This window comes from Vulpes lagopus, chromosome 9 (genome assembly GCF_018345385.1).
Source record: "Vulpes lagopus strain Blue_001 chromosome 9, ASM1834538v1, whole genome shotgun sequence".
NCBI classification, from domain to species: Eukaryota; Metazoa; Chordata; class Mammalia; order Carnivora; family Canidae; genus Vulpes; species Vulpes lagopus.
This window is the reverse complement of record NC_054832.1, coordinates 38,245,429-38,259,077: the sequence shown is the minus strand read 5'-3', so window position 1 is coordinate 38,259,077 and position 13,649 is coordinate 38,245,429. Positions and strand designations below refer to the sequence as shown.

Genomic DNA, 13,649 nt, shown 5'->3' with positions numbered 1-13,649 from the left:
AAGAAAAAGTAAAATTGTCCTTATTCACAGACTATGTGATTGCTCATGTGGAGCTGGTGGAATCTTTAAAAAGCTACTAAAATTAATAAGTGACTAATTAATCTTACTACTCATTAGCCTTAGTTGTAAGATACAAAATCAATATACAAAATTATTTGATTGGATTTTTATATACTGGCAACAAAAATCAGAAATTAAAAAACCAGGACTGCCTGGGTGGCTCAGTTGGTTAAGCATCTGACTCTTTTTTGTTGTTGTTTAAGCTTCTGACTCTCTTGATCTCAGCTGCTCAGGTCTTGATCTCAGGGATGTGAATCAAAGCTCTGCATTGGGCTCCATGCTGGGTGAAGAACCTACAAAAAAAAAAAAGAAAGAAAGAAAGAAAGAAAGAAAGAAAGAAAGAAAGAAAGAAAGAAAGAAAGAAAAAGAAATGAAATTGAAATACCATTTAGAATGGCATTGGAAATATGTAAGTAGGGATAAAGTGACCAAATTGTGAAAAAGACAAAAAATTACTGCAATAAGTTAAAGAAGACCCAAATAAATGGAGAGGTATACTATATGATGGAATGGAAGGCCTAACCTGGCTAAGATGTCAATTCTTTCCAAATTGATCTATAGATTCAAAGCAATCCTTATAAAAATCGTAGCAGACATTTTTAGGTAGAAACTGATAATCTAATTCCAAAATATATATATATATATAAATGCAAAAAAAACCTACAATAGTCAAATGCAGTCAATTCTCATTAGCCATGATGGCTATAAGCCTCCGTGAACATTAAACTAGCAATTAATTACTAGATCATTTTTCCTAGAAGAAATACAGAGTTAGATTCTTGTGAGCCTCTGGCCACAACATTGTCGCTGAGTATATAACCTTGTCTTATGTGCGTTTCTATTTAAGGAAACCTTATTGAGTATATATTGTTGATTGGTTAAAATTGAACTCACAGGGCAGCCCCAGTGGCTCAGCGGTTTAGTGCCACCTTTGGCCCAGGGTGGGATCCTGGAGTCCCGGGAACGAGTCCCATGTCGGGCTCCCTGTATGGAGCCTGCTTCTCCCTCTGCCTGTGCCTCTGCCTCTTTTTCTCATAATAAATAAATAAAATCTTAAAAAAAAAATTAAACTCACAGCTAACAGCACTATTACTCATGCCCGAATGAAGATCATCTAATTACATCTTTTCTTCACAAGGCACATCACAGCCTTGTTGCATTTAGAAACACTGGACAGCACTCCAGCACTACTCTTGAGGGCCATTTTAAACAGTGAAATCACCCAACAAAAAGCACAAAAGGCAAAAAACATGGCACTAAACAGAACACAAAAAGGCTGCCTGTTTGTAATATGAGAGCTAAAACAAGAAGGCAAAGCATTGCCTTTTTTAACTTTAACTGGGAAATGTGTGCATCGGGTAGCTCAAATTTTTCACAATTCCGTGCACATCCATGAATGGCCATGGAAATACTGCAAATATTGATTTGAGTTACAAGTAAATTTTAGAAAGTAGGTGAGTTTGCAAATATGGAATCTGCAAATAACTAGATCAACGAAAACTCTGAAAAAATAAAGCTGGAGGGGTTAGATTATCTGATTTTAAGACTAATTACAAAGTAATAGCAATCAAAACAGTGTGTATTGGTGAACATCAATGGACCCGAATATAGTCCAGGAATAGACCCATACACATATAGTGAACTGATTGAGAGAAATGCCAAAGCAATTCATGAGGAAAGAATAATGTCACCAAATGGTGCTACAACAATTGGATTGCCATGTGCAAAAAAAACGGATCTTGACCCTCACTTCATACTATATACAAAAATTAATTCAAAGCTAATATTAAATCTAAATATAAGAGAGGAGACAATTAAATGTCTGTGAAAACGTAGGAAAAATTTTTTGATGACCCTGGGTTTGGCAAGGGTTTTTAAAATATGATATAAAACACAAAAGAAAAAACTCAATAAATTGAACTTCATCAAAATTAAAACATCTGTGGGTGCCTGAGTGGCTTAATCAGTTGAGCAACTGGAGTCTTGATTTCTGCTCAGATTCATGGGATCGAGCCCTTGCATGGGCTCCATGCTCAGCGCAGAGTCTGCTTATCCCTATCCCTCTCTTTCTGCTCATGCTCTCTCTCTCTAAAATAAATAAAATCTTCAAAAAATAAAAATAAAAACATTTGTTCTTCAAAATAAACTACCAAAATAAAAAGGTGAACCGTAGATTGGGATAAAATACTTAAAAAACATATATCCAGCAAAGGATCTTAGAATATAGAAAGAATTCTTAGAACTCAATAATAGGAAAATAAATAATCCAGTCAAAATGGGCAAAAGATTTGAACAGACACTAAGCTAGAGAAGATATATGGATGGCAAAGAAGGCTGTGAAGATATGTTCAATATTATTAGTCACTAGAGAAATACAAATTAAAACCACAAAGAGATACCACCATTCTTCTACTAGATTGGATGAATTTTTAAATATTGACCATAATCATGTTGTCAAAGTTGGCAATGGGAACTGTCATCATTCCTGGCAAGAACATAAAATGGTTCACCTCCTTTGGAAAACAGTTTAGCAGTTTCTACAAAGCTAAATATGTACCTACCTTATGACCCAGCCATTCAATTTTTAGGTATTTATCCCAAAGAAAGTAAAATTTATGTCTAAACAAAGATTTTTTTTAAGATCATATTTATTTACTTATTTGAGAGAGAGAGAGAGAGAGAGCATACAAGCAGGGGGAGGAGCAGAGAGAGGGAGAATCTCAGGCAGAGTCCATTCCGAGCATGGATCCCAAGGTGGGGTCCTATCTCAGGACCCTGAGATCATGACCTGAGCTGAAACCAAGAGTCTGATGCTTAACAGACTGAGCCACCCACGTGCCCCCTATGTCCAAACAAAGATTTGAACACAAATGTTTACAGCAGCTTTATTTGTAAGAGTCCTGAACTGGAAACAACTGAAACGTCCATCAATAGGTAAATGGATAACAAATTGTGATATATGCATACAGTGTAATAGTATTAGGCAATGACAAGAATGGGCTTTTTTTTTTTTTTGAGAATAAACTCGATATAAGCAGCAAGCTAGATGAATTTCAAAATTCATCCAACCATGTTGGATGAAAGAAGCCAAACAAAAAAGAGTGCATACTGTATGATTCCATTTATAGAAAATTTTAAAAGATGACAACTAATCTATGTGACAGAGAGCAGATTAGTGGTTGCCTGGGGGTTGGGGGTGGGCAGTGGCAAGGGAGCAGGCTGAGGGCTTCCCAAGGGGGATGAGGAAACTTTGAGGATTTGGGGGTTATGGATATGTTCTTTATCTCGATCATGGTGATGATATGTTGATATGTCAAATTTATCAAATTGCATACTTTAAATGTGGGCATTGTATTATATGCCATTTACAACTTAATAAAGGTAATCTATTTAGAAAGTCAGAACAAACTGGTTTTGGAAAGTAAGTGGTGCTGAGACAAAAGGTTGCAAGAGATTGGAGAAAGAGTCATGGATCAATCAGGGAAGGTGTTGTGGAGGAGGGAGTTTCCTAACAAGGTGAAGAGACATGCAGAGCTTGTCTTTGAGGGTGCTAACTAGACCAGACTGCCTATCTGGAACAGTTTGTTTGGGGCATTAGTAGGGGCTGGGAAGAGGAATGCAAATAAATTATGGAGTGATTTTATTCTCAAGGTGAGTCCCAGCAGCAGTCTTTGGTGGGTAGAGGGGCTGAACACAGGTGTCAATGATAAAACTGCATTTTAGTAAATTGACTTAAGCAGTGATATATACATGGGATTCAAATTGGTAGAGAGTGGGTGGAGAAGTACCAGCCATCCATCCATTCACTCACTCATTCATTCATTCATCCAACACTTACTGGTTCCCTCTAGGTACTTTTACGGGCTGGTAGGAGAAACATGAGTGTTTCTCTTACATGTCTGAGACCCAGGAAACCCTCAGATCTTGGTTTCCCTTCTGTTCCACACATATGGAACAGAAGATGAAAGATGCAATCATTTTAAAATTCTAATCAGCCCAGTGAGCTCAGTGCATGCTTTCTTATGCCCACAGAATTAATTAGGAGACCACAGCAATAATTCCAATGCCAGGGAGAAGTTTATGACATGAGGTGGGGGGATGGGAGGTGGAGAATGGTAGCAGAATTTAAAATGATGGATAACTTCAGAGAGGAAACCTGGTTTTGAGGAAAAACTAGTGAGTCTGAGAAGGAGCCCACACAAGTGGTTGGATGCAGCTGAAGATGAAGGCATTAAGTTTAAGGCAAATCCCTGGCTGGATGTACTGGTGCTAGTAATTGACCCTGAAAATGGATAAAATCTTGGAGGGAGAAAGAGAGCATGGAAAGGAAAGGTCTGGGTCAGAACTTTGGGCTGCCCAGAGTGGGAGCAGGAATAAGAATGGAAGAGCAAGCAGGCTGCCTCCATGAACAGCCAGCCTTCAGCTTCTGGATAAGCAGCACAGCACCCGGTGCTGCTGGGACCGCTGATGTGAGCAGAAGCAGAGGCTGCTGAGCAGAGGAAATGTGGGTACGAGCTCCCTCTCCACCCTGGCTGCCGGGCCCAGGAACTTGGAGATGGTTACTTGCAGCCTGCTCACCCTTTGGCTGGGCCAGGCTACAGGGTTTAAAAAAGAAGGAGGAGGAGCAGGAGGAGGAGGAGGGGGTGGAGGCGGGGAAGGAGAAGGAGGAGGAGAAGAAAAAAGGAAAGAAAAATCTGGCTGAGTGGCATTCTCATGGGAGAACTGACCTGACTGCATATTAGTGGAGACACGGTGCTGTGAGAGAATCACCACACATCAGGGGAAAGTGAGTTTGAGGCTTCTATAGCTTCTTTTCTGCTTTCCTATTTTCACAAGCACCTAGACAAGTGGTTCTCCAAGTAATGCCCCCAGACAGCTGCCTCAGCTTGCAGGGAAACTGGTTAGAGATGCAAACTCCAGGCTGGACCCTCATGCTCCCAGACACTTTGCGGTGGGACCTAGGAATGTATGTTTTAACAAGCTCTCCAGGGGATTCTATGTAAGCTGGAGTTTGAAAACCACTGACCTAGGCATTTTAAACTAGATCTCTCCCTAAGAGACTCCACTCAGTAACGAGTTTATATTAAGAATGTGATGATGTAATGGCGTTTGGAAATTGCAAAGTGCTCTACAAGAATAGGGCACAATTTGTGCATGTTTATTTTGATCAACCTCATTTGGTCAGATTTACTTATGTTTTTAAGGCTTTCCAGGATGGGGGATTGGAAATCTTCCCCTTTTCTTTTCCCTTCTCAAAAGAGAACAAAAATCTTGTGAGTGATTAGGAGAACTGATTGAAAAAAGAATTCAATAGCTGGGGAGAGAAGGATTCTAGGCACAGCTGGGGTTTGCCTGAAAGGACAGGTTTGTTTTTCTCGGTGACATTGGGTTTGTTTTGTTTCCTCTAGCATTAGAAGCGCAAGGCTAATGACTCACATTTACTGTTAAAAGTCTTTAAATCCAAACTGGAGCTGTCATAATAAGATTAGTGCTTTCAGGCACCATGAAAGAAGGGGGATGGTCCCCAAAACGCAGGTTTAGGTTCACTCTAGAAGGGCTTTCAGACTGGTGTAAGCGGAAACCCCATTGTTTCCCACTTGAGTGAAATAACAGCCCTAATAAAACATCTCTCTTTGCTCTCGCTGGGATAGATAATTTGTGATTTCTACATCTCAGGCTAAATAAAAAGGAGACATTTAAGAAGTGGTCATTTAAAAAGTGGAGCGTGTCTTTAAATATGTTTTTGCCTTAACTCCAAAGCAGGGATTAAACTGTCATTTGTGTGAACAGCATGCAGCGTGGCTTGTCTAAAATTTTGAAAAGCCAGTAAAATTTGATTTGGCCTGGCATGGTGTCAGCCGCAGCCTTTATCCCATGCTCCTCGTCCAGCATAACCGGATGGAGGTTTTCCAAGTTCTCCAGCTGAGGTACAGTGCCAGGGTTTCGAGATCACAGATGAAGGCAAGCACTTAAATCTAGGATGCATGCGAGCCTAGGGGCTTTGAGCACAACTTTGGGGCTTTGAATTAGCAAACCTTCACTGATTTATTTCATCTGGGAAGACTCAGCAGCTGCAGCTAATGTCTGTCCCTATAATTCATGAGGAACTAAAAGCAGGTAAATTCTGTTGTCAGCTCTGTGCTAATGATTGCCTTCTAGCAAGACATTGCTTGAGTTTGGTGAAATCTTTTGTTGTAAAATTCCAAATAGTCTACCTGGCTCTATCAGATCAATTCAGCAGAGAATTTACAACGCAAAACTTTGTCAAGAATATGTTGATGCTCTTTAAAGAAATCTGAATCTGTGTCTACATAGGGGTTTTGCAGGCATCCATAATGTGACACTATATTGTAATTGTGATGTAGGCAAGGATCTGGTTGAGGTCCGCCTCTCTGCCATGCTTCACTGGGCTGCTACCTCCGAGACCTTTCTTGACCCCAGTCTAAGGAAGGAGGAGGCCAGCATTTGCTGGGTGCCTACTGTCTGTCAGGGGCTTTACTCATCTCATTATCTCAACTAGCTCCACAGTGTTCCCTCCACTTAATTATTTAACTTTTAGGAAATTTGGATCTCACAGAAATCACTTACATGAATCAGGACGCCTGGGTGGCTCAGCGGTTGAGCATCTGCCTTAAGCTCGTAGCCTGATCTTGGGGTCCTGAGATCGAATCCCACATCGGGCTCCCCACGGGAGTCTACCTGTGTCTCTCAGGAAAAAATAAACAAAATCTTTAAAAAGGAAAAAAAAAGAAGGCAGGAAATCATGTGAAGTTATGCAAATCATTTAGCTGAAGTCAGGTCTGGCTCCAAAGACAGTCTTCTTTTCACCCTGATTGTCTCACATCCATCTTTTTTTTTTTAATATTTTTTATTTATTAGAGATACAGAGAGAGACACAGAGAGAAGCAGGCTCCGTGCTGGGAGCCTGAGGTGGGACTTGATCCCCTGTCTCCATGATCACACCCTGGGCTGAAGGTGGCGCTAAACCACTAAGCCACCGGAGCTGCCCTCCATCTAAAGAAACATAACTGCTCTTTGTCTTCTTCTCTAAGGTCAATTCCCTTCTCCTTACTTTTCCTATTACCTCCCTTGAGTCTTTGTATAAAAGAATCTATTTTGTGAGCCTACCTTCTGACCACATTATAGAAAACAGAAGTTCCTTCCTTCCACACACCCAACTCACTCTTCCTGATAATTTTGTCTTGCAGCACTTAAAAGGTCTGATATAGCATATAGCTTTACATGTTTGTTTTGTCTGGCCCCCATCAGTGGTGTGCTTGTAAATGGTTCACAACCCATCTCCAGGGGGGAGAAGCCCCAACTTGTGAGGATTGTTGACTCCTGTGCTGTAAATACTGCCAACATGGCCAATTTCAGGCTGCCACCTGGCCTTGCTGAATGCAGAGTAGGGGAGAGGTGTGCAGGGTCTGTCGTGTGGCCCCACACAATATTGGCTCCCCACTTGAATATCAGCTCCAGGGGGATAAAGATCGATTGATAGCTTTTAAAAAATCTGTTTTATTCACTGTTATTTTCCCAGTACTTTGACAAGTGGATGAATGAATGAATTTGGTCATTTCAATATATTTTTAAAAATTGACCATACGCCAGACATCATGATGGGTATTTGAGCTGGAGTGCTGAGCAAAACAAGCTCTGCCCTCCTATGGTAGGGAAAAGAAACCTTCAATAATTGTTGTGAATGAAGGGGTTTTTGTGGTTTTTTTTTTTTTTTGCTTCTTTTTTTTTAATTTTCTTGGATTATTTTTTATACATTTATTTATTTATTTTGTATATTTTTAAATTGGAGTTCGATTTGCCAACATATAGTATAACACCCAGTGCTCATCCCATTAAGTGACCTCCTCAGATGGGGTGACTGGGTAAATGAAGTGTTAAACTCTGGTTGTGGTAAGGAAGACAGTGAGGGAAAACTTGACCAGGGAGTGGTCAGGTAAGAGCCACCTGAGTACTCAGGGTTGGTGGTAGTCATGTCCACTCCGCACCTACCACATGAAACACGTGGTATTATACCAGCATCCTGAGGAACATCAAGACTCATCTCGTCCCTCTCAGAATTTTCAGCCTAGATAAGATTGATGAGAGAGAAATGCCTGATAACTCCATGTTTATATAGCATGGACATGGGTTCATTCTCTCATTGCTAAGTACTTTTTTCTTTTTAAGATTTTATTTATTTATTCATGAGAGACACACAGAGAGAGAAGCAGAGATACAGGCAGAGGGAGAAGCAGGCTCCCTGCAGGAAGCCAGATGCAAGACTCCATCCCAGGACCCCGGGATCACGCCCTGGCCCGAAGGCAGACACTGGACCGCTGAGCCCCCCAGGTCTTACTAAGTACTTATTGAGCACCTACAATGTGCCAGGCACTGCACTAGGTACCAAGGATGTAGCAGAGAGCAAAACAGCCAGTACCTTAGCTGCCACCACAATACCGGGGTCTGCAGCGGGGGGCTGGCTCTCAGATGTTACTGGACTCTGAGCCCTCTTCTTGTACTGGAACACTTCTGGCTGGGGACAAGGACAGGTACAGAGGTGCAGGAAGAATTTTGTTCTCATCACACTCTTCTTGCCAGGGTCCCATTTTCATGGAGGAGAGGATTTTTAGGACCACAGGGACATCCATATTGGGAGACACGGAGTATGGGCAGAGGAACACTTAATGGAGCACCAGCTAATGCACTAGGACAGGATGCCAGGCTCTGGGAAATCTGCGAGTAAGATTAGGTCACATTCCAGTGGGGCAGACAGACATGATCAGGTCTTTCCAATACCACTGGATAAATGTATAAGTGCTGGAGTGGAGCCCAGAGGAGAGGTCTTCCTGGAAGAGGTGACATTTGACTGAAATCATGAGCCACGAATGGGAGTGGGCGGGATGAGGGGAGTGGCAGAGGAGGGCAGCCACCAAGCACAGAAGGCTTGGAAGGACAATGGGGACTGGGAACTCCCTGCTTCTCCCCTCCCCCATAGTTTTATTACCCTCCCTCCCAGGCTGTGAGAAAAAGAAGCATTGTTTTTCAAAAGCAGAAGGAGTCATCCAAAGATTTGTATTTGTTTCAAATGGAAGTGACTACTGACAGAAAAACACAATTGTTTTGTCAGAACCCAGTCTGTATTTATTCCTTTGTCTTTGCTTGATTAAGCTAATCCCTCAACGGTTTCCCTTAGGACCATGCAGATCCTAGTGGCCATAAATCTCCAATATTATAAAAACAGTATGAAAGTACTGCCCACCCAAAGCCAACTGGCAAACTTGCTGCTTGTGGGGCCTGTCTTCTGGGATGCGACGATAAGCCTCCTGTTCCAACCACACTCTGCACCCTCACGCCCGTGTCTGCAGTTCTGTCTGCCATGTGGAGAGGGAATCGAGGACAGTGCTAATGATGAGATTTAAAAGAGGAAACTGAGCCTGGCAGTCCGTGGACATAGAGGGGGAGGCTGACTCCTGGGTCTAGGCACCTTCCCCTCAGCTCACTGTGAGGCCTCTACCCAACCCAACGACCCCCAGCCTGGCTGCACGCTGAAATTGTCTCCAGAGCCTCAGCAGACCTCGCTGCCTGCACCCAGCCCCAGTCAGTCTCCCTCATGGAAGGGGCGCCCTGAGCATCTGGTGGTGCTAACCGGTAGCCAGGGTTGGGTACTGCTGCTTGTCAGCCAGCACTTGCAGTTGTTCACAGGCTGTCCTGAGGGTCTCCCAGCCTTTGCTTGAGAGAAGCATTGCCTCTCTACCTACCCCTTTGGGAGAAGTATTGTGGAGAAAAAGATGATTGCCTCAAGGTCTTGGTTCATTGCTTTCAAAATGCTGCTTTCAAAGGGATTCCTTTGTAACCTGTTGGAGGCTTTTCCATTATTATAAAAGCTCATGTTCTAAACTCGTGTCAGAAAATTTGAAAGCATGGACCCCTGGGTGACTCAGTGGCTGAGCGTCTGCCTTTGGCTTAGGGCGTGATTCCAGGACTCCGGGATGGAGTCCCACATCAGGCTCCCTGCTTGAAGACTGTTTCTCCCTCTGCCTGTGTCTCTCTTTCTCTCTTTCTCTGTGTCTCTCATAAATAAATAAAATCTTTAAAAAAAAAAAAAAAAAGAAAAGAAAAGAAAATTTGAAGGCAGATCATTCTAAGTAAGAATAAAAATCCCCTGTACTCCCACCACGCCTTTCTAACCAGCATTAGATAGGCTTCCTGCTGGCCCCCAATGGAGGTGAAGCAGCAGCCAGAGCAGAGAAGGGAGGCAGACCCAGGTGAGGAAGCCCTTGCCCCCCCACCTCCAGAGATGGCCTTAGGGTTCAGGGCTGTAGATTGTTCAGTGTCCTGTGGTGACCTCCAGCCACCAGGCTTTGTGCAGGCTCTTCCTCCTCCCCATCAGGGAGCAGGGAGTGGAGCAAGGGAGACACAGTAAATACATGACTGCATAAACGCCTATGCACATAACATGGTGAGAGATGCCAAGGGGAGAAGTGCAGGGGTGTGAGATAGCTTGTAGGGGAGGCGGCAGGCTCTGGCTCTGAATAACAATTGAAGATCCTTGTACCAGGAGGTTGATTTTTCCATCAATGTGCAAGCAAATCAAAGCTCCTTCAGCATGGAATTCAAAAAAACTTACCACTATTCCCAAACAAAGCAGTAATTTTTATTTAACAGCTAGAAGCCCTTTAGGTTTCCACAGAGCTAAAGGAACAGCCAGATCCCACCTTCTAAAGGTCAGCTCAGGTGGAATCCTCTCTCTCCCTCTTGATGGATTTTACCCTGACTGGTCCAGTTCGCCTGCTGAACCGGATTGATTTCTCAGCCTGCCTTCCGGCGCTCTATCATCTGGTGTCAGCTGTCCTTCCCTCCTGCTACTTCCCTTGGAATTCCCAGTGCGGAATTCAGCTATCATGCCTGTCCCGTTTTCCTCATTTCTGCACATTTACTCACACTGCTCCCTCAGCCCAGGGTGCTTTTCTCTTTTTCCATTCTCTTACCTGCCAGCTTTTTCCAATCTACTCTTGACCATGGGGCTAGTTTGTTCTACCTCAGGACCTTTGCATTTGCTATTCTTTCAATCAGAAATGATCTTTCTAGAGCTTCTCTTTACTAACTCTTAGAATACAGCTGGGTGACAGCAGGAGGCACTTCGTCTGTTTGATTCACGGCTGTATCCCCCAATGCCTGAAACAAAGGAGGTACTTCATTTACTGAACAGATGAAGAGTATCCTATGATTCAGATTTTTCTTAGATCTCTGACATAGGCTTGTAATGAACAGTAGGTTTCGTCATTAATTATTCACTATGATTTTTATGTGAGGTTCTTGGTGGTTTTTTTCTATCTGAATCCACTGGAAATCTCTATTGGAGTTCCCAATTGGAAATCTAAGCTATAAATATACTGGTAAGAGATAGAAGAACTTGCATCTATAATTTTCTTCATCTACTTTATCAATTTGGGAATGAAAATACTTCTTTTAGTACATGAAAGCCAGAGTCCCTGTTTGTACAATCTTAGACATTAACATTTTTTAATGTAATGATGCAGATTTTATTTTTAAAAATGATATAGTGCATTTGACAGAAGTGATGAATGAATCAGCTTTTATCTTCTTATCAATTTAATATTTTACATTTATCTAAAAGCATAATAAAGCATAAAACAATGATACTGGAGATTACATTAAAGTGTAGGCATTAGACTCGGGGGTCAATCAAGCTTTCTAGTTAATTGAGTTTTCATCATAGTGAATAACTTTTAACCAGAGAAAACTCTTTTAACATATTTGATCCCTTTAATGAATGCCCTTGGTTTTCTTCAACTTTAATGGTAAAATCACTGGAAGAGCTAGTTACAAAACCAAGCCATTTTCCTTTCTGAGAAATAACATCATGTTAGCCTGTTTTCTTGCAAAGGAGAGACAGAGTCAGTGATGGATTGAAAATGTGTTTAACCTTTTCGCTCTCTGATATATTTTTAGTTTCCTTGCAGTAAGTGCATTCCTGTGAGCACATTCTTACATTACATTTGCGTGAAGAGCCAGGGCTCAGAACATCATAAATATTTGACTCAAATGGGCCTGGTAATAACTCCATATCTCCCTAGTAATCTTTAATACCTCTTTGGCTTCACATTTTCCTCATTTGCTACTGGCATGAAGAAATGGAGCTCAAAGAGGATTTCTAAAGATGGTTGTGGTAGACAAATGGAATGAGAAGGATGTCCCAAAGGACAGATGCAGAATTGGGACCTGCCATTTTGAGGGTAGGGGTGAGTAGCAGGTCTTTTCACTGTCTCGTTTCACTGTTCTCTCTCTCAGCTTCCCCCTCTGCAAAATGTCAAAAGCTGTGCCAGACTATCCCAGGTACACTGGTGAGACTGGGGTTGCAAAGCCTTTTCATTCTCAAAGAATAGGAATGGTACCTGATGCAGACGAGTACAAAGGCTTGCTTGTGATACCTTACAGTTCTCAGGAGCCATCGAAGTGTTTCAGAGCATTTCCATGAATATGAGGAAAAGACAAAACCCAGTGTTAACTTGAAATTCTTCAGTGCATTTAATAATTTTTTTAAAATTTTTATTTATTTATGATAGTCACACAGAGAGAGAGAGAGAGAGGCAGAGACACAGGCAGAGGGAGAAGCAGGCTCCATGCACCGGGAGCCTGACGTGAGATTCGATCCCGGGTCTCCAGGATCGCGCCCTGGGCCAAAGGCAGGCGCCAAACCGCTGCGCCACCCAGGGATCCTTCTTCAGTGCATTTAATAGAGTTGAATGATTCCAACTTTGAAAGATATGCTTTTTATTTATGCATAGAAAGGCATCAAAATGTTAACAGCAATTGCCTCTGGATGGTAGAATTCCAGTGGAAAGGGATTTTGAAAGTGAGTATAACAAGTGCTTGTGGCCTGGCCACATGCCAAGGGTCATCTCCTTCCGAGTCGTGTTCTAATGGCGCCCCTCTGCCCCAGTCCAGGATCTGTGTGCGGCCAAGGCCCATGGGTGTGAGCAGCTCTGTGTCAATGTGCTCGGCTCCTTTGTCTGCCAGTGTTACAGCGGCTTCACACTGGCTGAGGACGGGAAGACGTGTGCGGGTGAGTACTCCTCAGCCTTGTCAGTGAGGAGGGGCTGGTTGAACATGGCGAGGGGGTACAAGGGCCTCCCACGGATCTCAGGTTCTCCTATGACTTTCAGCCAAGTGCTCGGTGCTCGGGTCCAGTTGTTAGAATTTGAACTCTGAAGACATCACTTATGGCTGAGGCTAGCATCTTCTCATTCTAGGTCCTCAGCCCAAGGCATATTTCTGATAGTCTCTGTCAATATAATTATCCCTTTATATACTGCGTCCCCTGAAAAGGACTGGGCAGGGTTTCATCAAATGCAGAGGCTGTTTGGGATGGCCTGGCTTCTGCATCACTCACGTGTGGCACAGGAGATTCACTTGTTGCCATGCAAGATCGGTGAGTGGCCCCTCAAAAATGTAGGTGGCCATCCTCCTCAGTATGGATCTGCAGTTGAGTGGTCCAAGTGACCACCAGGAGTAAGAGCCCAGCTGTATGCAAGAAGACACCATTGCCAGAGGAAAGAAACAGTTGC

At 42.8% G+C, this 13,649-nt stretch overlaps 1 protein-coding gene across 4 annotated transcripts in view; it reads left to right on the top strand.

Annotated features, from left to right (window-relative positions):
* MATN2 (matrilin 2) overlaps window positions 1-13,649 on the top strand; it is a 147,782-nt gene that overhangs the window by 61,207 nt on the left and 72,926 nt on the right. For 3 of the 4 annotated variants that reach the window (XM_041769459.1, XM_041769457.1, XM_041769456.1), the window contains exon 5: window positions 13,025-13,147. The exons of the other annotated variant lie outside the window; for it this stretch is intronic. In XM_041769459.1, the coding sequence (XP_041625393.1) occupies window positions 13,025-13,147 (123 nt within the window). The remainder of the gene's footprint in view (window positions 1-13,024; window positions 13,148-13,649) is intronic. 4 annotated transcript variants of the gene reach the window in all.